General features: G+C 42.5%; 2 protein-coding genes across 4 annotated transcripts in view; both read left to right on the forward strand.

Annotated features, from left to right (window-relative positions):
* The window catches only part of IPO9 (importin 9), a 40,240-nt gene extending 38,865 nt beyond the window's left edge, over positions 1–1,375 (forward strand). Inside the window, exon 24 of the mRNA XM_074893392.1 lies at positions 269–1,375. Coding sequence (XP_074749493.1) covers positions 269–379 — 111 coding nt within the window. The 3' untranslated portion in view covers positions 380–1,375. The remainder of the gene's footprint in view (positions 1–268) is intronic.
* A 2,597-nt stretch (positions 1,376–3,972) lies between these two features.
* Positions 3,973–24,639, forward strand: part of LZTR1 (leucine zipper like post translational regulator 1) — a 36,457-nt gene continuing 15,790 nt past the window's right edge. Inside the window, exons 1-10 of one of the 3 annotated variants that reach the window (XM_074893422.1) lie at positions 3,973–4,169; positions 4,253–4,315; positions 4,463–4,519; positions 5,184–5,263; positions 5,640–5,748; positions 7,356–7,439; positions 8,933–8,990; positions 9,566–9,705; positions 10,594–10,795; positions 20,201–20,353. In XM_074893422.1, the coding sequence (XP_074749523.1) occupies positions 3,994–4,169; positions 4,253–4,315; positions 4,463–4,519; positions 5,184–5,263; positions 5,640–5,748; positions 7,356–7,439; positions 8,933–8,990; positions 9,566–9,705; positions 10,594–10,795; positions 20,201–20,353 (1,122 nt within the window). In that variant the 5' untranslated portion in view covers positions 3,973–3,993. Of the gene's footprint in view, positions 4,170–4,252; positions 4,316–4,462; positions 4,520–5,183; positions 5,264–5,639; positions 5,749–7,355; positions 7,440–8,932; positions 8,991–9,565; positions 9,706–10,593; positions 10,796–11,542; positions 11,667–20,200; positions 20,354–24,639 lie in introns of all 3 variants that reach the window. The other 2 variants (XM_074893424.1, XM_074893423.1) reach the window with 2 other exon arrangements.

The following is a 24,639-nucleotide window of genomic DNA, read 5'->3' on the forward strand; positions in this document are numbered from 1 at the left end:
TCTGAATGTGACAGAATTCCATGCTCCTCTTGGAGATGCTCCCATGCAGTCAGTCCCTGTATGACACTGCTCCTGCTTTTTGCCACCACCTGTCAGCCATTTATTAGCCCTTCTCCTCTGCTGCCACCCTTCCTTCTGCATCGCTTGTCTGTTCCCTGCAATCCCTTTGCCTTACTTGGTGCATGTTGAGGTTTTATCTTTCGATACATGAAAGAAAGAGAATTTCCAGTGACGTGATGCTAACTGGGTCTTTCTGTCTTCCTTTCAGGCCTATCTCACTGACTTCCTCTGTCAGTTTGCACAGCAGCCCTGCTATGCAATGTTTTCAGACCATCTCAATGAGAATGAAAAGCGAGTGTTACAGGCCATTGGTATATAAACCTACTCAAGAAGAGACCATACCAATCATATCTGAACAATTTTTTTTTTTGGCTTATTCCACGTTTTATGATTAAACATAAAACATTTTTCAGTGTCTACCTGCTTGTTACAGGTGGATGATGGCCTCGTTGCGATGTATTGAGCCTCATCTTAACATGAATCTGCTAAGGGAAGGAATACTAAGAAAGCAGCAAGGACAGAAGTCTGTAGAGCTTTGCACATTGTTCTCACCATGGGAGCGCTTTCATTTTCCACAGTAACTTTCCAGGAAGTTCTTAAAGATAAAAAAAATGTGTCCTTAATATTTTTAAAAGCAAACTGTCTCTACCTGTGAAGAGGCATTTAACTGAGTTTCCCACAGCACAGTTGGACAGAGAAAGGAATTGGGTTACTTACAGATTGCTTGGATGTATCTTGAGAAATTGGAAGGTTGTTCCTCTTCACGCTCACATGACATACAGGGTAAATATCTTGATCTTACGGCGTGACTTCTTTTTATAGAACTATAGACTCTTCTGTCGGAGATGCCTGAATGATATGGAACCTGTTTACAGGATTTTGGATGGGAAGCTGAGACAATAAAACTGAATGCATATCTTCTTTCCTTGTTGTGGATGGGGCTTTGTTGCTCACATCTGCTGTCCAGTCCCATGGGAGCAGTTCTTTACTAATGCTTTTGTGTGCACATGCTCAAAGGAAGGTACCACTTAAATTTCTGTTCCTGTGGCATGTGGCTACTAAAGACTTCGGTTTTATGGAACACGAGGAGCCACAATTTTTAGGGGAAGAAACCTGATTGTATTTAACATATTTGCTCCATGACAGCCACTCTGAACTACTTTGCTTCCTTCACACTCCTGTGTGTATTTTTATAGAGTGGTAAAATAACATTTGCAAATTGATTTACCCATAAGAACAGCGTGATGTATCTCACAACACCTCTCTGCCTTTCGTTCCCCCTTGGGGAAAATGAAAATAAAACTATTAAAATGTACATTGGTATCCTTCTTATAAAACAGATTTAAAAGGAACTTGCACTTGTTTCCTGAAGTAACTTTTCTGAGACATATTTCTCCTTAGGAAGCTTTCTGTGTGTGCCGCCCGGAGGATGTTAGGGTATTTCACAGGAGTCATCTGGACAGAAAGGGAGTCCTGTAATGGATACATCTTCTTCTGCTTAAAAGAAAAGGCTGACCCATTATAGAGTTTCCTTTCTTAAGAAAGGTACTTGCTGTTCCTTTGTGGAATAAAATGCTTCGAAGTTGTATCTAAAAACCTCCAAAGAGCTGGAGTAATTCTGTATCTTACTGGTCTAACAGAGTATAGCTTTTCACTTTTTTACCAGGAGGGGATAATAAATTAACTTTTTAACAGACAAAGATGGCACAATTTGTTTAGCGTGTGTGGGGAAAATGGTAAAATAACCCTGAATTCTAAAGCAGACCTTGCTCCCCTCTCCCACCCCAACCCCTCACGTTGTACCTGGGAACGGGCAGAACTCTAGGGGGAAGTTCCCACCATTCGCTGCAGACTAATGTGAACCATCCTGGAGTTTTGTATGAACAGCTCTGTGAGAAGCAGAATTTGAAGCCTGATTTTTGTGTGTGTGCATGTGTGTGTCTGTCTAATAAGCTCTGATCAAAAATTTCCATGCAGTTGTGTCACAGTATCTCTCTTCCCTGTGGATTCTCTGGTGTATAAGAATATATAATTAAACTTGGTGCCATAGCCTTCCCTTCAGTGGGAACGCTGTGGTTCTGTCTAGACATTTATTTTTTTTTTTTAAGGAATTTTGTTTTGAGGCATTTGTCTCTCTTAGCTTTCACTGAAAAGGGCCAACAAGTGTAAATGATGTAGTCTCTTGAGAAAACCCAACTAGAAGCAGATGGCTGCAGTGGTGTGTCCTGATAGCTGTACAGGAGGGATCAAGTGAGTGTCCTCAGAGTGACCGGTCTCAGCCCTGGGAAGAGGTAGGACCATCTTTTTTTGCCCCATGTGTTGGCAGCAAGGCTCAAAACCAGTCATCCATTCTTGGAGGTAAGTGAATACCAAACGTCTGGAAGCATCTAGGTGTGGTTTAGGGTGTCAGTAGTAAACGGAGCACGCTCAGGTCTGGTTAGCCAGGGCTCGTGGAGAGGTGCTGGTGGGGTTCACGTGCTTTCTGGTGGGAGTTGACTGCTGCGTGCCTTCGTGGTGCTTGCTTTAGTTAAGCTGGATGTGGGTTTAAACAAGACCATGAAAAATGACACCAACCTGGTGCTACCGATACTGTTCCTCATCCTGAACTGAGAAATCCAAGGATCTCTTTGCAATTGCAAGGTCCAAAAAGTAGATGGTCTTTTAGAGTTCCTGTTGGAGCTCATCAGCGTGTTGGTTAGAAACTGCTTTGATTTGCAGGTATCTTTTTTTTCCAGGACTGTAGCTGGTGGGAAGGGAAGGATTGGGGGATAAGTGGCTTTTGGGGACTGGTGCTTTGCACTCTCCCCCCTGTAGTGTCAGCCCCGGTGCAGCCTGAGCTGGCTGGGCACAGTGCTGCTGCACAGGAGCTGGAGTTCGGGACCAGCCCTGGAGATGTGCTGTCCCCGTCTGTGCACGGGGGGCACAGAAGCAGTGCAGTTGTGCAGCACACTGTTGCAAGGAAACTCATGGTGTGCAGGATGTTTTTTGGCAAGAAATACTGTGACTCAGGCTTCCCCTAGAAAGAGGCTGAATAGGATGTGAGAGCAACAGAGGACAAAGGGAAGATGAAGCACTTTTGCATGGTCCTACTGGTGGTCGCACTGATGTAACTCCTTTGCCCTTCTGCTTTCCCACTGTCCTTCCTAACAAAATTCTGAACGCTCCGTGATGTATCTTTAAACAAAAAAACTGTGTTTGCTGGAGGGGTGTCAGTTTTGCTGAAACAAATCTGACCGGTAACAAGGTGATTGCTCAGGATGAAAAATGCTGGACTCGTACAGAGATCTGTCTAAGGTCTGGTTTCGAGGTGCAGAGCACCTCTCTTACCTGTTGTCTGCTGTTGAGAAGAAACTAAACTAATAGTCATAAAGGTTACTAACGCCGTGTTAAGAAACACAAGCTCCCTGTTTAAGTTAAAACCGAGGGCTGGGATGCAGGCTACCGCCCAGCCCTGGGCATGTGCTGCTGCTGACGTCGGGCCCTGGCACACACGTGTCCTGCTCGCAGCTCCTCTGCGGGGAGGAACCGATCGTGTTTCGCACACTGGGTGTTACCTTGCTAGAACAGCACGAAGCTCCGGTAGCCACAGACTATAATTTACTAGCCAATAGCTCAGCTGTGACTCTGGAACAAGACTTTATGTGTATTCATGAGTATTGTTCTTGGATTTTTTTGTATTAACAAATAAACTCTTTTAACGTATAAACCCGCCTGGCTTCCGAGTCTTCTCCGAGGCAGCCCCGGTGCCGCCTCGCTCCCGGCGGGCTCTGCCCCTGCTCCGCTGCGGCCGGGCGCGGGCCTCGAACGTGCGACCTTGCGGGGCGCGGCGCAGGCTGCCGCGGGGGCTGCCGGGAGCGCTGGCGCTGCGCGCGGGGCACGCCGGGAGCCGTAGTCCGGCGGGCGGCCCCGCGGTGGCGGGGGGTGGCGCGGGCCATGGCGGCGGCCGGGGCGCCGGCGGGCGGCGCGGGGCGCTCCAAGGTGGCGCCGAGCGTGGATTTCGACCACAGCTGCTCGGACAGCGTCGAGTACCTCACGCTCAACTTCGGGCCCTTCGAGACGGTGCACCGGTGGCGCCGCCTCCCGCCCTGCGACGAGTTCGTGGGGGCCCGGTGAGCGGGGCCGGGGGCGGCGGGCGGGGGGGTGGGGGCGAGTGTCCCGGCGGCTCCTGACCACCGCTCTCTGCCGCCCGCAGGCGCAGCAAGCACACCGTGGTGGCCTACCGGGACGCCATCTACGTCTTCGGCGGGGACAACGGGTAAGGCCGTGGCGGGCCTGTGGGGAGAGGGGCGGGAACGGGGGGGAGCGAGCGCCGAGGGGAGAAGGCCCGGGCCTGAGGGGAGCGGGGCCGCCCCTCGCCGGCTCCGCGGCCCGGCTCAGCCGCCTCTCCCGTTCCTCCCCGCAGGAAGACGATGCTGAACGACCTGCTGCGCTTCGACGTGAAGGACTGCTCGTGGTGCAGGTGGGCAGCGCTGTGCGCTCCTGGCTCGGCCCTCGCTGCCTGCAGGGCTGCTGGCGGCGCTGGGAGGCGCCACCTCTTTCCTCAGCGCCCCGGGCCCAAGTGTGCAAGTTGGGGGCTCGACCAGAGCGTCCAAGGGGAAGCATCACCCCACCCCCCCCAAGTGCTGTCACACCTGACCTCTGCACCCGCTGTGTGGCCGAGCTGTCAGGGAGGTCACTGAGTGCGGCCGCACAGCTCCTGCCTGCGGGGGGGTGCTGGGCAGCACAGCGATGGGCAGAGCCGTGGGTGTGCACCCTGTGAGAGCTGAGAGGGTGCGGGGACAGAGGGTCTGGGCTGCTGCGGCCCCTCAGGGCAGGAAAGGTGCCAAGGGAGGCTCACAGATGTCTTTGCTTGGCTCCTTTGCTCTGCAGCGTTTAGTCCGTGTTGTGTTACCTCTGCCTCGCTTGCTATCTGCAAACAGAGCTCAGCAGCGTCATGTTTGCAACCATTTATGCTTATAGCACTAAGCCTGTCATAAAATCTTAGTATAATTAAGAAACCAAAACTAGTGAAAGCAGTCGGGAACAGCAGAATAGTTTTTAACAATTGTTTCTTTTTTTGAATCTGCACAATAGCTGAAGCATGACAAGGGTGTTTGATTGCTGCTGTTCTAAATGTTGTGCAGGGCTTTTACCACGGGGACCCCACCAGCGCCGCGGTATCACCACTCAGCTGTGGTCTATGGGAGCAGCATGTTTGTGTTTGGTAAGACAGCAGCAGATTACGGTTGTGCGTGCTTGGAATGATAAATGTGCTGGTTTTGAAAAAAGAATGAGATATTTTTAGGAAGCGTCAGAAGATCTTATTCAGTAGCAAATCCAGTATTTTTCATGGCTGACTGTGATTTCAACTTTAGCTTGGAAATACTTTTGCTGTTTTGTCTGAAGTAAACAACACTTGAAACTCATTACTGTAGTGTTTCTTTAGGGGTAGGAGTGGAGGAGGAGTCTCCCACCTGTAGTAGTGCATTAGGCAAATACCTTCTCTTTGTGTGTTCTAAACTTAAGTTTTTTTCTAATATAATGGCTAGAAGTGTGTATGCTCTGTTGCGTTTGAGTCTAATGGAATTGTTGTTGCCCAGGTGGCTATACTGGAGACATTTATTCCAATTCCAACCTGAAGAATAAAAATGATCTCTTTGAATATAAGTTTGCAACTGGACAGTGGACAGAGTGGAAGACTGAAGGAAGGTGAGGAGCTGGCCTCGTTACCCCACTCTTCAGGGGGACTTGAGGGTGACTCAGCAAACGTTTAAAATGGCACAGCTAGAACTAGTTACAATGCTAATATTGAGGCTGAAGGACGATTTCCGCTCTGCTTTCTTGATTAAAGTTTTCTGAAAACTTATCTTTGTTCTGAAGGAGTTATTTTGCAAGGCCTCCATTCTAGAGTGTACTATATTGAAAATTTGACAAAAATCCATTCTTCACGTTTCATTTCTGTGACAGAAGGGATGGGAGCAAAGGAAATTTTTTCTCTTGAATTGTTTCTTTTTCAAGGATAGCATGAAATTTGTTGATCCCTCATAGTTTCAATTTAGTTTTATCAAAAAACAATTTGAAGCTGATTTGTAGTTAAATCTACACATTCTTTTCTGATTAAAGTTGGACTTTCTTGGTGTCCTCTGAAATGCACACACTTGCTTGAAGCCCTAAAGGTGGTGTGTATTCACACAAATTCAGAAGCAGAGTTGATATATATTTGGATCTGTTGAGTACAGGTTCCTGAGTTTCATCTTTCCAAGGCAAAATCAAAACCAGTAACTCATTACTACTTACAGTTGACTCTGTGCACATTTCAGGATGTTATCTGTGACACTGATTTTTGACCCAACTACGTAATGTTTACCACCCCTGCGTATGGGACATACTGTGTCTTTACCCACAGTTTCTGAAGTTTCTGAAATGCTGATTTTAGTGGGGAGAGGGAAGGGGACATTTATTACTGACTTTTGTAGAAAGGGGTGAGGAATGCACAATCCATTCTTAAGTCGCTGTTGCTCACCTCTGATGAGCATATGTTATGTTTTAAAATATAGACCACATTAGTAGTTTCTCTTTCTGATTATTCTAGCAACTTTGGACGTTTTGGAGAGTAATTCGTGTTCATATTTTATGAACTCAAATGTGCTGTCTTTCCCCTCAGTTACAAGTGTGCATACTGCACGAATGACCTCAAACAAGCTACTGTTACATCTACTGGCCTTGTGGCATCACAGATTTGTTCAACACTCGGCTGATTTAATAAAAACAACAAAGATTGGGGAAGAGAAATCATAGGTTTGATCTTTTATTGTGGGCACAGCATCTCGGGAACACCCCGCTAAACAATCCCAAATAAGCATTGTGAGCTCTGTCCCTGGTCTCGTTTATGTGTTTCACCTTCTTAGTGTGTGAAGATACATGTGGGATTTTTATAGCACGAGTGGATTGCCACTCTGCCATAATGATAGTGCTATTAATTGTCCCACTACTTCACTACTTTCCATAAAATACTTTAAGAGTATTTGAGGCCTGGCAAGGAATTAGTTGGGATTTTTTTTTCTTTTTTTTTTTCTGTATGCACTAAGGTAATTTTTCTCTAATGAAGGAAGCAGAGTGTGAAATTCTAAACCTTCCCCTCCAGAGGCTTGCTTTGTGTTTTGAGGGTGTATGACAAGCAATTTCTTGGCTTGCGGCCATTTTGCGCAGGGGACTTTATTCTTCTTACATGTCCATTTTAGTTGTAACGTGGATCCTTCTTACAGCACCTCTGCAGGTGATTTAAGAATTTTTTTTCTTAATTTTCTGATTTGCAGATTACCAGTTGCGAGGTCAGCTCATGGCGCAACAGTGTATAGTGACAAGCTGTGGATCTTTGCAGGATATGATGGCAATGCACGGTACGTGGTGGGATTGCTCTCTCCTTGGGTGCTTTTGTAAAATCCCACTCCCTTACTTTTCACCTCTGCAGAGACATTTTCATTTACCAAGTGATTTAAACACATAATGAGCTTTGCAAAACCCAGCCTGTTGCTGAGCGTTACATTTTTGCAATCTACCAGCTCATGTTCAAATAAGTATGTTTTTAAAACCTAAAAGTCTGGTGACTCAGAGTGGCTATGGATGTATAATTTGACAGCAGCCTTGGTTGTAAAGTTGCTAAAGGATCTTTGAAATTTGGCAAATGAGCATTTCTCAAAAGATACCTGCCACAGGCCTTTTGATGTCGCTGAAGACTTATAGAACAAAGTGTGGATTTTCTGTGAAGTCACATGGCAGAACTAGGAACAACATTTCAGCTTTTTCTCTGAAAATGATGTGATACTATTTAGGTTGAAGGGAGATGAGATTTTGGATGGGAAAAGACTGGAAATGAGTGGTACTGAGAAGATAGGGAGAGTCTGGTGCTTTGTCCCAGATGGCAGCTCTTTGCATTTGCTGTTAGTCTGTCAGGGAAGAATCAATTCTGAACACATAATTATTTTCTGTCTTGATGAACTTGAGAAGTATTTAATGTTGATGCACAACATTTGCATCATGAGAGCATATAGAGACTGTTACAAACTAGGAGCTGCCTCGACGTGCTGGGTTGCCTCCTCTTCTGAGGAGAATCTTCAGAAAACTTACCAGTTCCTCAAAGTCTCCGGGAGAGCTGCTGTTAATTGGAAAAACAGATGGAATCTTTTATTTATTTCTGAGGGAGGAATTGGAGAAAGATGCATGACCCTGTGGAATTGCTCAGTTCCAGCGTAGGGAGTTCCCCAGGGACCTTGGGTAGCTGGAAGGAGGGATTGGGTGAGAGGAGCTGTCTAATTTATGTTAAATATGTCTAATCGCATTAAAAAATGTCTTTTTGTGGAACATGAGCCTCCAGGCAGATTTGAACAAAGGAAACATCTGTAGTTACTGTGAGTAACTTGTACTGGGAAAAGCATAGTCAGATACGTAGTAGTCAGCGATGTGTCAGGTTACCCGCTTCGTCCTCCTTTATGTAAGGTAGGATTCAGCCACATAAATAATTACTGTGGTCAGTCTCAGGGGTTAGCAGGGATGGGTAGAAGAAGGCAGGGTATTAAGGAATATTTCTGTAAAAATCCTGAAGATTAAATAGCTCAAATCCTTAAGCTCCAGGCAGAGTTGCTGTGTGTAACTGGTAACTATAGTATACTTGTAATCAGAAAGAGGCTAAAGCAAGCTGAGGTGGTGGTATAAAACTTAGGTATAGCACTAAAAGATTCTAATAGGCTTCTTTCTACTAGTGGAAGTAGGAGATTCTTCCTGTGCAGGAGAAGGAATGCTGATAAAATAGGATCTCTGTCCTTTCAACTCTGTGAGCTAAAAATTACTGAAAATAAACTATTTCAAATCAAGCAATTTTTGTGTTATAACATAGGTTAAATGATATGTGGACAATTGGCCTGCAGGATAGAGAGCTAACATGCTGGGAAGAGGTAAGAAACTTTAATTTCAGCTAACACAGAATTTTTTTTTGGTTTTCATACACAATTATTTAAAATTTCCTATGCTGGGCTGCACTGCTCTCTTCAGAATGTCTTTGTCACACAGGTGAAAAGAAACAGTTCAGCAAAAAATCAAATTGTGTATTTAGAAGACCAAGTGTATATGAAAGTGTGATTTTTGCTTGTGAATCTGTGAACTGGGCATAGACTGCCCATAGTGGCTTTGCTGTGCCCCTGTAGAGAGGGACTGCATTTTCCACTTCAACCACTGCCGTAGACTGGGAGCTGTGCTGCCTGGCTAGCAAGATCAGAGTCCTGATCCTTACAGTTCAGGGGCTTTAGAAATGTGGCCTCTCATCATTTTTATCCGTGGTAAAACTAGTCCGTGCACACATGTAAGCACAGCATTAGTTGATTACCTGTAGCCAGATTTATAGGGACTTGGTTGACTGCACACATTGCTGCCATGTGGTCTGTCTGTCTGCTGACGTATTGCAGCACGCTCCACGTGAGTAGTTGTGCATTACAATAATACAGTTTTAATTTTGAACTTTGTTATCTTTCAGATTGAACAAAGTGGTGAAATTCCGCCTTCGTGTTGTAATTTTCCTGTGGCTGTTTGCAAAGACAAGATGTTTGTTTTCTCTGGCCAGAGTGGAGCAAAGATTACCAATAATCTCTTCCAGTTTGAATTCAAGGAAAAGATGTAAGTGTAGACAGTTAAGTCGTGCAAAATCCACATAATCCTTGACTACTTGAGTTGAGAAATGCACATACTGCATCTCATGACAAGGAAGGGTAGATAAGATAAAATACAGACTGTTTTAATGAGACTTTGTCGTTTGCCATGTGCATCAGATAGGTCTTTTTCAGCAGACAAACAGAAAGTTTAATAGATTCAGTTCAAACAGTAAGTATGAATCTTAGTGTATTCAGCATGGGATGCCAAATATTACCTTCCTAAAAGTTGTTATTTGAATGCCTGAGTAAAACCAGACAGAGGTCCTGTGAAAAGCCAGTTCGTAGTGAAATCACTGGGAAATGTAAAATGTATTTTTAAAAACCTTGAGTATTTAGTTCGAGACATTTGGTGTGACTTGCTCAGAGTGTCAGCCATTGCTCTGAAAATGTGGCGCCTCTGATGGGGTAAAAATGTCAAAAAGTGGGAATACAGAGGCACTGGTCTGTTCTGACAGCCTGGTTGTTGGTTACTGGCTGAAGTGGAACCACAACTGAAACAACCGCTAACGGCCTCCAGACCTTGGCTGGAATCCTGCTGTTGTAGTGAATAAGCAATGCCTTATCGAAATGGGGTATGGTAGGAGAACAGTGCCCCTTACTTAGAAGGGTTAGCTGTTAAAATGTGAGATAATATAGGACTTATTCCTTCCCAAGTTGTGGTCTTTGAGCTGCTGGGGATTACGTAAATACATCTGGGTTATGGAACCATGTTGCCGTTATCACATTTTCAGTCAGAAGTTTAGCAGTACGGAGCTGAGAAATCTGCAGGATTAGTTGTTGTCTGTTCTCATGCAGGTTCAGTAAGCACTGTAATAGAGCTGCTGTTCATGCTGTTTCACGTTTAATGTCTCAGCTGGACACGGATTCCTACCGAGCACTTACTTCGAGGCTCCCCTCCTCCTCCACAACGAAGATACGGCCACACGATGGTTGCGTTTGATCGGCATCTCTACGTGTTTGGTGGTGCTGCAGATAACACGCTGCCTAATGAGCTTCACTGCTACGATGTGGACTCTCAGACCTGGGAAGTTATCCAGCCCAGCCCAGACAGTGAGGTAAAACGTTCAGCTCGTGTTTTTTCCTTTTATGCTCCGCCTTTTTTTGACCCATTTTTGCTGTCAGACTATGGACATGTTTTTGACAAGGACATTAACTTCTAGTTAAGTAGTAATAGTTCCTTCCCACCAGTGGTTAAGCAGCTGAAATATTGTGGGCAACAATCTTTAAAAATTAGTCAGTGTTGACACATTTAAAAATTTGCTTAGTTTAAAGAAATACCATAAAACACTTGTAATTTAAGTTATGAGTCAGTCATTATCTATCAAAGAATAGGAATGAATTCACTGTGTGGACCAGTGGTTGTGTGGTTGGGTGTGTGATGCTGCTGAAGCAGAATTCAAAACTAGACAAGGTTTTAATTGTTTCGCTGTAGTAATGCCTGTGTGCATAAAATCTTATAAATTCTGTAATTATACAGAATAGCATTTCTCTTTTTGGTCAAGTGTAAAGTGTTTGCTTATGAAGGCATGACTGTAAAATAATAATAGAGATCATGGGGGGGCTCAGAAATGGCTTTTTTGAGCCTATTTGCATTAATAAGATGCATAAATTAAAAAACGTAGGTTCTTTGCATGAACACAAAAAGGCAGTAGACCACCAAGGACCAAGTAAACACCTGAAATGAGAAAATACTAAGAAAAAAAAGATGATGATGAACATGGTAATATGTTTCATTTGGGCTACTCGTTACAATGAGTGATTGTGTGATAAAATGTCAATTTTTTTTCATAATGTGCTCACAGGTACCATCTCTGGGATAACCTGGTATTTCAGGTTGAAGTGCTGAGGGTTTGCCTGGTTTCAGTACACATTTCAGTTCACGTTTCGGTGGTCTCTGATCATTTCATTCCCAGAATGCACAAAAAAGTAGGTTTCTTGAAGCCAGTACCAATATGTGTATTTCCAATATGTGGATTTAGAACGTATGTGTTGGCTGTATTTGTTCATTTTAATAGATTTTACCTTAAGCTATATTAAAATATTTCAGCTGATTTAATAGTGAGTTTAGAGCGCGTTAGCTGATCTGCAGGGAAGAAGTACTTGACGTTTGTGTGCTGTATGGAGAACTGCAGAGATTAAGATTATACCTTAGAGAGATGAATATTACATGAATTAGGATCAAGTGCAGATTTACTGGTTTTGCCAGAATTGGTATGACAGAGGTGCTCACATCCTTGACCGTTGCACTGTATTTTAGTTTGTTTGCAAAGTCAAGTCGTACAACTCCGCATTTGAGGAATAGGAAAATACCATTTACACACTGCTCTTAAATTAACCACGATTGTGGGCCACATTTTGAAAACTTATTTGACCAAAGTATTTCATGGTAGCCTATTTTATGCTTTACAAAGCTGATTTATTTTCACACGAAATTAATAAAACTGCATCTCCAACTTTTTAAAGGTGCAGTTGCCTTCAGGAACGTAGATCCTGTTCTGTTCCTACCAACGTTATCATTTGACACTTAAGGCTTCCTTGGTCATTGTTTCTTCATGATACAATTGCTTATTGCTTTCAAGAGCAAAACTGCTCCTGGCAGTGCTGTAAAACAGCATTATTATCTGACTTATTCCCTGCTAAATTTCATATTTCAGAGCCCTTTTCTTGGACTGTCTGTAATCGCAGGCTCTAAGTTGTATGTGTTGTATTTTAAAGTTATGGCATCTGGAGACTGAATTTTGTAGAAATGGGAAGTGAAATTGAAGCGCTGGTGAAACACGTGATAGTAAATTTTCTTAAAAGACTGATTAGCGGCAAGATCTGAGAGACTTTTGATGTTTTAAGTAAGTTTTAAATGATTTTGTGTGTTCTGGGGTGGTAATTGGATCATTTCCCAGAATTGTTTTCCTGAAGTTTCTATGAGCTTTTGGCAGAGACTTTTAACAGTGGCAATGAATTTCTAATACCATACCATTCCCAGGACACTCTGAACTTGAAATTTCCTTTCTTATCCAGATCTGTGAACAAAAGTATTCACATTTCAATTGAAACAAAGTAGAAGACAGTGAGTGCAATGCTGTCTCAACACTTGAAGGATTCTGCTTGTGTGTGAAGTGATGGTGACCTCTGTTACTGTGCAGCAGAATAATCTTGGCTTTTGATAAAGTTGTTTTGTTGGTGTTTTTTTAATTTTTCTAATGGATGGGTTGTATAGCATATGTTCTTGTGTTATTCTGTATTATATGATCTTAGAAATGCTGCACTACCACGTTGCTTAACAGCACTATAGCTAAGTTAACTTTCATACTTATCATCATGTGATGAATTGCCTTAACTCTTTCTTCTTCTGGACATTTAGCATTGCGTGGGTAAAGCCTCCAGAGTCCAAAATAAGAAGGCTTGCTGTTGATTTAGCTATTGATTCAGTAATGATTTTTACAGTGCTTTGCAGAAGAGATTTCTTTAACTCATGCTGAAGGAGAGTGACTGCTGCCATTCCAGTCTTGTTCTCTGAACTAAAAGCCAGCTCTGAGAAGCTTTTCAGAGTGATCCAGGCAGTGATTTGGACTTTTCAGACCCACACATGCCAGTGGTGGAAAAAGGCTGTCACATGGGAATAGTATTTGCCCCTACTACCCTGCTGCAGGCAACGTGGAAGGTGACAAGTCACATGGGACTTGCAGAATCTTGAGGTTTTTCCCTGGAGAAGGTGGCACAATTTGAGCATTAATAACAGTGGTGCAGGGTGAGTTCCGGGAAGGGTGTAGAAACAGTTCTTGAGGACAGGCAGCAATCACGTATCAGGCGCTGTAGGTGCACTGAGACGGTGTTTTCTGCAATTTGGGTAAACAGGTAGAACAAAAACTGGAAATGAGTCTGGCAGTGGACCTGTTCTCGTTCTCTGCCCAGGTCTCTCAAAATTGTTGGCAGTGCCTTGCTGTGGTGTGAAGGATGGGAAAATGGCTGAGTAAGTAGAAGAGGGGAAACTAAAGTGGAACAGGTCGGTACTTCAAAAATAAACCAGGGACTTCTATTTTATGCTTTCAGGAGGTCTCCAAAATGAATGTCAAGACATGCCTTTTGAACTGCACAATTGCAATCCGTAGCTCCTTGTATCTTCATCTTGATGCTATAATATATGTACATATATATTTTACAGAGCACACAGAGCTATTCTCCATCTTTACCGTTAGATGATCTTCACAGCTGGGGGTTCTACTTTTCTAAGGCAGCCAGAGGAATACCACATCTGATTCCACGCTGCGGGGGTAACACTGCCAAAGCTTCCTGAGGTGCTGGATTTCCTTTGTACAGGGCTATCAGAGGATTTAAAAAATAATTTAAACAGATTTTTTTTATTGGCCTTGAGTTTTCCTATTGAACTCAAAATATCCTTGGCTTTCTGAAGAAGGTTGGAACAGCATAAAAAGTCAGCAGGCAGTAAGAGGGAAAATGCCCCATCTTGCACAGTTGCTGCCCAACAGACAGACACGTGGCTGCACACAGCAGTCATGGAGTGTTTTGCAGGGAGTGACAGAGGAGCTGCAGGTCTTGGAGGGGTGCACATCCGTTTGTGGACACAGTCCTGCAGAATCCGGAGTGATGTTTGGAAACGGCCTCGCAGAGGACAAGGTGTCATAGGAAGAAAATTCTCCTTTCTTGCAATGCTTGAAGAAGGTCAGTGCGTGGGATAGTTAAGCTGCCTGCGATCACTCCCCTGCTACCGGGGGAATTACCATCATCTCCCCAGTGACTGCAGGTACTGGTGAGCAGTCTGTCTTTCCTGATTCGAAGAGAAATCTCTAAGACTTGGCCTGTGAAACATTTTAGTCTCACAATTAGGCCTTTCAAAGCCAAGAGCAATAAAAATTTCTGACTTTCAAAGCTCTTAATTTTTCTTTTAATAAGCAAAAAGGGAGGTTAATGTGTTGGTAACCTTCTCTGGCTTACTTTGAGGCACAGTTCTGGAGTTTTTCAGATGGGTTACAGTGACGTGGTTTGTGGGCAGCTAAGAAAGATTAAAAGGACTTACTCATCCTGCTGTGGATGAGTCTGCCACAGTCTCCCTGTGCAGAGATCAGTTACACCCATTGAGGTATCTTCAGGCAAAAGAAACATGTTATTATGTGAACAAAACTCTGAATTCCTGCAATGAGGCCACTAACAAGATCTGCCTTCAGATGTGGTGAGTGTAGTTGTCAGGGTATCATGTTCTGCTAGGAGAGATAAAATATAGCATTTCACAGTCCAAAGAGAAGACTGATACTTTTTATGTTTATAAATAATATGTAGCGTTCAGACTTGCATGCCCTTTAGAAAATATTTTTTAAAAATTAAGGATCTTCATACCAGTGACCTTTTCAAGTTTGTGCTCAGTAAGCTGGAGAGAGACATCTTGAAAATGTTAGTATTTATAAAAACCTGGTTATCAGAGTATCTGCAGTTAAGATTGTTGCACAGCTTGATTTCTGTTTGTCAAGTCTCCATTCATATCCTTTCTGAGGGATGTTTATTACATGCTTTTAAAAAATTCTCCCAGAGAAAGCAAAATGCAGGCTTACGTGGATGATAGAAGGAATATATTTCTGTAGCTCACTCACCAGTAAGAAATTAGAACAGCCCAGTATTAACATGACTCACATTAAATGGGTATAAAGTTGAATAACTGTAAGATATGAAATACGGGTCTGAATGAGGAGCAATAACTCTGCTTAGGTCCTTTAGAGGCTGGTTCTTGTCATTGCATTGCTATAAACTTTTGTCAACAACCTTGAAAGAAAACAGAAAATCACAGCTTTCCCCTAATATTTTCTAGTTTTCCAGAGTTTTGCCAAGTATTGATTAAAATAATGGTCTGCTCAGAGTGATTTGAATTTCTTCTTAAGGTGGGCACAAACAATACGTATTTCAGTATGTGTGTAAAGCAGCACATCTAAGAACAGGGTGTGCGGTCTCTGCTTAATAGTTTCCCTTACAGTATTCCTGGAAATGGTGACTTAAAAACTTTAGTCATTGTGGGTAGCTGAGACAAGCTCTCTGTAATGTAAAATGGCTGGAAGTGCTGATGATATTCTTGGCTCCAGAAGCTGACATAGTGTAGTATCATTTAGCAACATAAATACATTACACCCATGTTTATTAGATAGATCTTCCAGGATAATATCTCACTCTCTTGTGTTCACAAATCAAGGAGGTTATTCAGAGAAGGAATCTGAAAATGATTGAAGATTGGGAATCACAGTGACCAGCTGTGAAGCATAGTCTCTTTTAGGGAAGTTTTAGGAAATTAATTCTTCACTGGCTTACCTGGGAAACAGAGGCTTTTTAATCTATTGGTAAAAGATAAAGCAAAATCCAGTGGCTTAAAGTTGAAACTAGAAATACTCAGACTAAAAAAGGAAATAAAAGTTTACAAATGGTAAATAATGAGGTTAATGATTCATTGAAGCATTTTATCAGAGATTTTTGGTAGATTCTTCACTACTTCTAAACCAGGATTTGATATTTTTGAAAAAGAAAGTTTTCCTAAAAGAAAGGCTCCATTTCAGTACCACTTCAAGGAAGTCTCGTAGGTTGTTTTATGCAGGAAGTCAGATTAAGATCCCCAAAGTACTATTATGGTATTTTTGAATAAACAACACAGTGCCAAAAAGACACAAATGGTTGGTCCCTTGATTTTTGTCATCTGTTGTTAGATTTCAGTATATGATCTTTTGAGACTCATTCACTGGATTTGGCAGTACTTGCTCTTTAAACTGTGCCTAATCCTCTCTGATACACTACAGTACTTTTAAAATTTGCAACTGATATATTAAAATTATTTTAAAGGAAAGAGTGTTTACTATTATTTCAGCTGTAAGTTATAGATTGTCTCATATACTGACCTTTGCAGTGATAACGGCACGTGTTTGAATGTCATTGTTAAAAAATTAACCTCCCTGTTCCAGGCAGTATTTTCCAGTGAAAGTCAAGTGGAAAAATCTCATCTTTATCAAATGATGTCTACTGTCCCATGACCTATTACTTACCATAACCAGAACTGCAAAATCTCTAGAAGAGCTGATATTGCAACAGGTTTTTGTTATTTATGTCATTGCTTTTGTATCTAGTGATTTATCCTGTGTTGTAGGTTGGTCTTCAACTTTCTATCCTCTGCCACAATCCCTCTTCTGTATTAACTGCTTTATATGAGGAAGTGGTACTTACTGAGGTGATCCTCTGATTTCCACTGTTGTTAAGCTATAATAGATGAATTTATGTTGGCAATGTAGTTATGACGATCTCAATAAATACATTGCAGACAGAATGTTTTTGACTTGCTAACACTAGTGCGGTGTTGAAGATTTCATGAGAAGTTTTAAGAAGTCTCTACCACTGGAAGTTCTAAGAACGGGCTAGATGAACCTCTCTCAGGAATGAAATAGGTATTGTTGATCCTGGTTAGGGCAGTGGAATGGAAATAGCCTTTGATGAGATCCTTTCCAGGTATCTGTGATAGATTTTTAATTCCCTGTTTTCTTGTATAGTACAATCAGGAAAATAAGAGAGGAAAAGGAAAGCTAAATTTCCATCTTACACGTAAATTAAATTTCTTACACTTAAAGCTAAGCTGGGCTTTCAGACTTGGAGTATGTTACAGAACAGGAGGAAGTCTTAGAATCACAAGAACAGGTAGGTTGGAAGGGACCTCCAGAAGTTTCAAGTCTAACCTCATGCTCAAAGCAGGTCATTTGTTAGCAGTTAGGGCAGGTTGCTCTGGACCTTGTCCAATCCGTTTCTGTGTATCTCTAAGGATAGAGATCCAACAGCCTCTCCTGGCTTCTATTCCAGTGGTTGTCCACAATCATGATAAAAGACCTCTTCCTCTCTTATTCAGAAAGAATTTCCCGTGCTCTTAACTTGTGTCTGTTGCCTCCTGTTTTTCCAGTGGGCACCTCTCAGAAGAGTGACTCTGTCTTCTCTGCACTCTTCCTGTAGGTAGTTGCAGACAATAAGGTATCTCCTTTGCCTTTTCTTCTCTCGTGCATCATGTGCTTCAGCCCCTGATCATCTTGGTAGCCCTCCAGTGGACTTACTTATGTAGATCCATGCTGTTCTTGTACTGGAGAGCCCAAAATTGGGCAGAGTACTTCAAATGTGGTCTTACAAATACTGAATAGAGGAGGAAAAATCCCTCCCCTCAACCTGCTGGCTACGCACTTGCTGATACAGCTGAGGGTGCTGTTGGCCTTACTGGAGGAGAACACTGCCGAATCTTGTTCATCTTGTTGTCCACTGGGATCCCAGGGTTTTTTTCTACAGAGCTGTTTTCTAGATAGCCAGTCCTCAGCCTGTATTATTACCAGGATTTACTCTGTCCCAGTGGCAGGACTTGGCAGAACTTCACAAGGTGCCCATCAGCCCATTTTTCTAGCCTAGATAAGTCCTTTTGAATAGCAGTCTCCAGCATTTCAACCACTCCAGCCAATTTGCTGTCAGCCACAGATTGCTGAGAAGGCAGTGCCCTCCTCTAAACTGTGAAGCCGTTCAGCATTTTTTAGCAGATGATGAGGTTAGTCAGGAAAAATTTACCCTTGGTAAATCCTTGCTGATTGTTCCCAGTCACCTGCCTCATGTGGTGGAAGTAGCTTGCAGGAGGATTTGCTCCATAACCTTGCTGGGACGGAGGTGCGGTTGACTGGCCTTTGGTTATGTGGATGCTCCTTCTTACAGGTGAATGAAGCGTTTGCCCGAGCTCTGTTCCTAGATTCATATCATGACAGATTTTTAAAAGTAATAGGTATTTCATGGATTATAAACAGCACTTTGTTTACTCTCAGGTACCTACAGACGTAAACTAGGATAAATGAGTCCATTGCCGTAATCTGAAAGGAATAACTGTCTAAGGAAAGGCATAATAAAGCCCTTCAGCATTTGCCATCCCCTCTTTGTTCTTTTGCAGAGCTGTATGTCTTGAAGTTCTCTCTAAAATGAGTCTGTTCCAATTTTGTCTGAAAAGCATATTGATTTTCTGCACCCAGCATGTGAAAACATTTTAAATCCTTAAACCTCCTTGAACTTAACGAATATCGAAAGCTTTGTCTGCCCATCTGTTTGATGGTTTTATGCTGTTGCCTGGTATGATAGTGTAGAAGCATCTCTTGAGTATAAACAGGTAGCAGTAGTGACATCTCACTTGGAACTGTTGTAGCTTATGGTTTTCTTCCAGTTTCAAAGGAAAAACAGATATTTTTTTACCCTTGAGTTTATGTTGGTTCACCAGGTTGGTTTGTTGATGGCTTTAGGTCTTTCTACTTCATTTTGGCTTAAGAGTTTTTAGTGGTATTGGGGGATAGAGAGGCTCATCAATGTTCCTAGATTGTGAAAGGGATCCGAGCACATCTTTGCTGGCTTTGGAGTGCAGTGCAGCAATCAGCTTCCTTACTACCTGCTCATGCATGTATATGAGTGAGGACAGTTAAGATTTACACATTTATAAATCTATTCTGTAAATATAAGAAGGCTTCCGAGAAGCTGAGAGAATGAGGAAGCCTTGAAACAACTGCAGTGGATTTGATTTTAGCTATTTCCTAGTATTGCACAGCGTTGAAATTTCAATCTGAAAAAGCCCTGAAAACGTGTTAGAAACACTTTGAGAAATTAATGAGATGGAAGGTGAGCACTGAAAACACCCCAAGTAATCACAGCCTGCAATAATAGCATAGCTAATACATTCTTCACAGCCAAGAGAATGAATCTCACTGCAAGAAAGTTACATTTTTGTAACTGACCCAGATCTCTTGACAGAGGTACGGAAGAGTTGCATCTGCACCAGGAGTGGGGTGCTTGGCCCTTGAGGAGCACACGGCTCGCTGGCGGAGCAGCGGCGGCTGCGTTAGCTCAGCGCATGGTGCCTGTCGTCACGACGTGGTGTAACCTATCAGCCGTGGAACAGGTTTTACTTTGTCGTCTTCCAAATGTGTTAGTCAGCTTTGACATAAAGTACAGGTTGTCACTTTGTGGTGATCCATCTGCCCTGTTTTTTCGTCAAGCCAAAATGTGGGAAGCCTGCTCAGACTGTGGGAATAGTTGACAGATATCGCCTCTTTGCCATCTTTGTTCATGATCTGCATTCTTCCTACTTGCAGTAAACAAAACACTCCACTTCTCATGAAGAACCATGAAAGGAAAAGGGCAGAGAAAAAGCAATTAGTGCCTAAGATTTTAATTGCTGTGTACCTCTGTCATTGCAAAAAAACATAAGAAAACTACACGACTAATTTGTTAAATTGTTCAGTCACATTGACAGGCTCCAAACAGGACAGCAGTGCTTCCTCTGGGGTGATTCTGAATGTTCTGGATACACAGGCACAATCTTTTGGAGCTTCAGCTGCAGGGGGACTCCTGCTCCCTGTCCAGTCTCTCATGCCTCCCTCCCATCTATACTTTTACACGCTGTTGTTTTTAAATCTTGTAACCAGGTGTCCTATCCAGAAGTGGCTGAGAGAGTATCTGCCCCAGGAGAAGCTCCCTCCTTGCCCTCGGAAGAACGTGGTTTAAAAAAATCTCGGGATGTATTTGGTTTAGATCTCAGCATAACAACAGTTAAACAACCACCTACAGCAGACTCAGAGGTAAATAAAGAAACACTTGGAAGTGAAAAAGACTTCCAAAATGCAAATTAAATTTATTCCAGGAGGGAGAAATAAATTCCAGCCTTGTATATGCCTTTTCTCCTCCGCGACTTTTTTCTCTTCTTGAAATTTATCTTGAGCTATTTCAGCTTAAACTGTTATCTAAGAACCATTTAAGCCTTGACTCTGCACATGCAAGTTCTGAGTTGCATATAGAAAACTAGTATTGACCCCTGAGTGGAAACTATTCATTTAGATTTGATTTTACTTGTACATTGATTCAACTTTATTTATTAAGGTCTTCAGGTGAAGCTGAATGTGTTCCTGGTGAGGTCGAAATTGAAATCAATGAGTTTATATAGGGGTTTGCACAGGTTTAACTAAGTTTATTTTAAAGTATGTGGAATCAGCCCCAGAGATGATCCTCAGGGCTGTGATCTCAACTATTTGAATGATTGCTAGGCACTCTAGCACAGGGAGAAGCAACACTAATGCACAGCTTTGTAAGTCAAATCAGAACCCTGATGCACATCACAGGACAAACTCAATTTGTGCTGTCTAGACAGGATATGGAGTGAGTTTGAGCACAAGAAATGGGAAGAAAGAAAAAGACTTCTGAAATACGTGAATTTTGAAATTGATGGCTCCAATCATGTCAGAAGTGTGGAATGGTGTACTGAAAGGGAAGCAAAGGTGACTGATGAGATCTGCTTTTGAAAGCAAAGATTCCAGCTTGAAAAGAGCCTCAGATTGCAAATCTCATGAACCTTAATTAGAGAAAACACATCAACAGATGAAACAGGGCAGTGTATCTCAGAGAGGAGTGCCAGCCCGGATCATCAGAGGTGTCAGGATTGAATCTTTTTGTCAGGCACTGCTAATAAAGTAAAGAGATCACGTTGATTGAGAGGTCAGTACAGGGTTGAGAGCTGACACATACATTCAGACTGGCAGCGCACCTTAGTTTGTGATTTTTAGCATTCTCATGTGCCCTGGCAATGAGAAGGACAAGAACCCCTTTGGATTCACGCACGACCATCTGGAGTTGCACCAGCAGAAACCCGTACTGAAATTAGAGTTATTGCTGTAGTCTGTCTTTATGAACTCAGAAGATTAACACAATTTCTGTGAGCCTCTTTGCCAACTGTAAAATGAGGATGACCAGCACATTTCTGTGTCACAGGCAGGACGTGGGACACTTGATTAGACTGTGCTTGTAAAAGATGGAAATTAGGATAAATGTGTTATATTGTAAAACAAAGGCTTAGTTTCACATTCGCCCTACGCTGACTTTGTTTCTCTGGGAGCAGCAGTTCCTAACTGTAACCTTGGCTTACAGTGTTGTGAGCAGGGACTCACTCACTGTGTGTTTGAGTGATAGACTTGTTGTCTAAGGCAGTTCTAATAAACTGCAACTAGTAATAATCCTTGACTTGTGGGGACGGATGGAGTACAAACGTGGAGACCATCAGGAGAATCCATAGGAAAGCTCTAAGAGCCATCAGCAAACATGACCCCGTTGAAAAGCTGAAAGAGCTGGAGGTGCCTAGTGAAGGGAAGATGAGAGGTGAAGCAGATGTTTTGAAATGCAGGAACGGTTCCTGTGGAAAGGAGGGAAAAAAACTCTTTTGTGTTTCTGGTGGGGAGGATGAGAGTTAATGTGATTAACGCTTAAATGGCAGCAAGGAAAGGATAGCTTGAACAGGAGGAAACGTGGTGCACCTTTTTCTACCTACACAATTCTTTGTAGTAGAGTGACTGTGTGTTGAAAATCGGGGTTCCTGTATGCTCTCTCAGGCTCTGGCTGGGGATTGTGATCTGCAACCCTGTAGTGCTTGATACTGGCCTTTCAGGTCTTAGGTTTGCTCAACCATAGACTGATTCTTGTCCCGCCTTAACATGAACTGACTGAAAAAACCCTCCTTGGGGTTTTATCAAATGAGATTTGTCTGTGTGCACTAGTACAGGGCATGAGACTTTGCTCAGTAGACATGGTTATATAAATATCTGCATAAAAGAAGCTCTGATTCATTTCTTCTGGTAGGTTACAAGCGACCTGAATTAGCTCAGCCCTAGGCAGGACAACCCGCATGGTTTCACCAGCACACGTTCTGTGAAATACAGGTCCATGGACGGTGGGCAGAGCGATGACTGTTCTCTCTGGTGTTTAAAATAAGACCATGTAACACCGGCCTCCCAGTGCTGGACTGCTGGATTTGGCATGCAGGGCAGAGTTTTGTGTCTCTCTTTTTGTGAATTCCCTCGTGGACTCTTTTCCTCCACAAAATCCCATGCTGGGAGGATTTCTCACCATCCTAGCTAGCAAAATAGTTATTTTATATCTGTTCCTTATAAACTCTACCTGGATTGAGTGTATTCAGCAGCTGGATTTGGCAGCTTGGGAGGTCTCCCAACAAAACACTTGAAATAGGACAGGCTCTTGGCATCTGGTATTGGTGGATGAGGGACGTGGAGCCCAGCATGTCTCTCCAGCTGTTTATGCTCCTGAGCTCTATTAACCTTTTTGATCTGAATATTTTCTTCCTGAGGATCCAGCTCCCCTGGTTTACACTGGGCCAAAGTTTTTCTGTGGCCAGAGCCTTGGTCCTGGGAGGGCAGGGCGTTGTTCTCCTTGAAGGTGGCATCGGTGGCATCTGTGTGGTCAGCACTTGGCAGGGCTGCCCTCACCGCACGAGCGTTTGTGCTGGCTTGAATTCTGCTGTTCTGATTCAGCAAAACAAATACCCGGAAACCTTCAGCTGCACAATGTTTTGATGAACTGTATATGGCCTTCCTTCTTCTGGGCCATCCTTTCATATTTGATATTTCTCTTGCTACTGTCTTTAAAAACGCAATATGAGCATTTAAAGGGTAGAATTGTTTGATTGCTTAAGTTGTTAGTAAGTGGCAAAGCTCTGGTTCCTTGACCACTCTGGTACCAACCGTTACAAATCAAAAATCATCATTATAATGTTCCTTACGGATCATTTGAGTTAAATATGATGTGACTAGCAAGAATGGTGTTACTTGGTTAAATGTTCAGATGATTCATGTTTCCTTTCTGGCACCAGTTGTTAAAATACTGTAAGTTTTTTTGATTGAAAAAAATTATATTTGTTAAATCCAGTGGCTGTTTTTTAAAAGCCAATACTAGAGAATACTGAGAATTATTTAAATTAAAAACAAAGCTAAAACATTATTTATTTTTTAAAAAAAGACAGGGAAATTGACCTGAATAAGTATAAACCAGGTGGCCTGTATCTGATTTCTGACAGAATAGTTCTTTTTTTGGGTTGTTGTTGTTTGGAGAGTTAGTTGGAAGAAACATATTATAATACAGCTAATATCAGCCCATCTAGTTGTGTGGAATTAGGTCTTGGCAAGCAAACTTCATATTTTTGGGATGAGGTTGGAGGTCCAGTTGATAAAGGTCACTGATGTATTTTTAAACTCCTATAAGATGTTTGATTTTTTTCAGTCAGTATGTCTTAATTAATGAGATTACTTCTAAGAGTGAATAGAGGCCGTATAAAATAATTATATTTACAGTAATCTTACCCTCTTTTGGAAAGGTATTGAACAGGGGCCTGGCAGGAATGTAGTAATAGATCAGTATTATTGCATAATCTTCCCATCACAGTATTTATTAGCACCAACTTTGAAGTTTCTTTGGTAAAGTATCCCTGAAGCGTGCCAGAGACAGAAGGTATCTTGTTTATCCAAAGGAATCTAGATGACTTGTTAAACTGACGCAGGCAAACGTGCATTTTAAGGTGACCAAATCTGTGGTTTGTACATCTGAGGAAAAAAAAAAAAAAACCCAACCAGGTCCTAGTTACTGCATGGGGGATTGTATCCTTAAAAGCTGTAGTTTGAAGAAAAGAAGAAGTCATGGAAAGTCTGGTGAGTAACAAGCTAAATGAGACCGTTGTGTGATGCTGTGGTAAAAGGGATAATTCGGTGGTAATGAAAAATGCCAGTCAGCATGGTTTCCTGGAAAATATGTCTCCCCAGATAAAGATAATCTTGTTTCGTGTCTGAGTTTACTTGAGTGGTGTCTATAAATATGTACAAGAAGAGAAGATTTCTTATACCAGAGGGCTTTTTATTTCGTAGGCAAAGATTTAATGAGATTTGCTGCCTGGAAGACAAAACAAGCCTGATCAACTAGGGGGAAAAAAAAAAAAAGGTACAATCACCACTTGAAGACTTTATGTGAGATCTCAGTGAGATGTGCTTAATTTGATCAGATACCTTTTATGTAACCTCAGAAGAAATGTGTAAAA

This window comes from Strix uralensis, chromosome 24 (genome assembly GCF_047716275.1).
Source record: "Strix uralensis isolate ZFMK-TIS-50842 chromosome 24, bStrUra1, whole genome shotgun sequence".
Classification (NCBI taxonomy): domain Eukaryota; kingdom Metazoa; phylum Chordata; class Aves; order Strigiformes; family Strigidae; genus Strix; species Strix uralensis.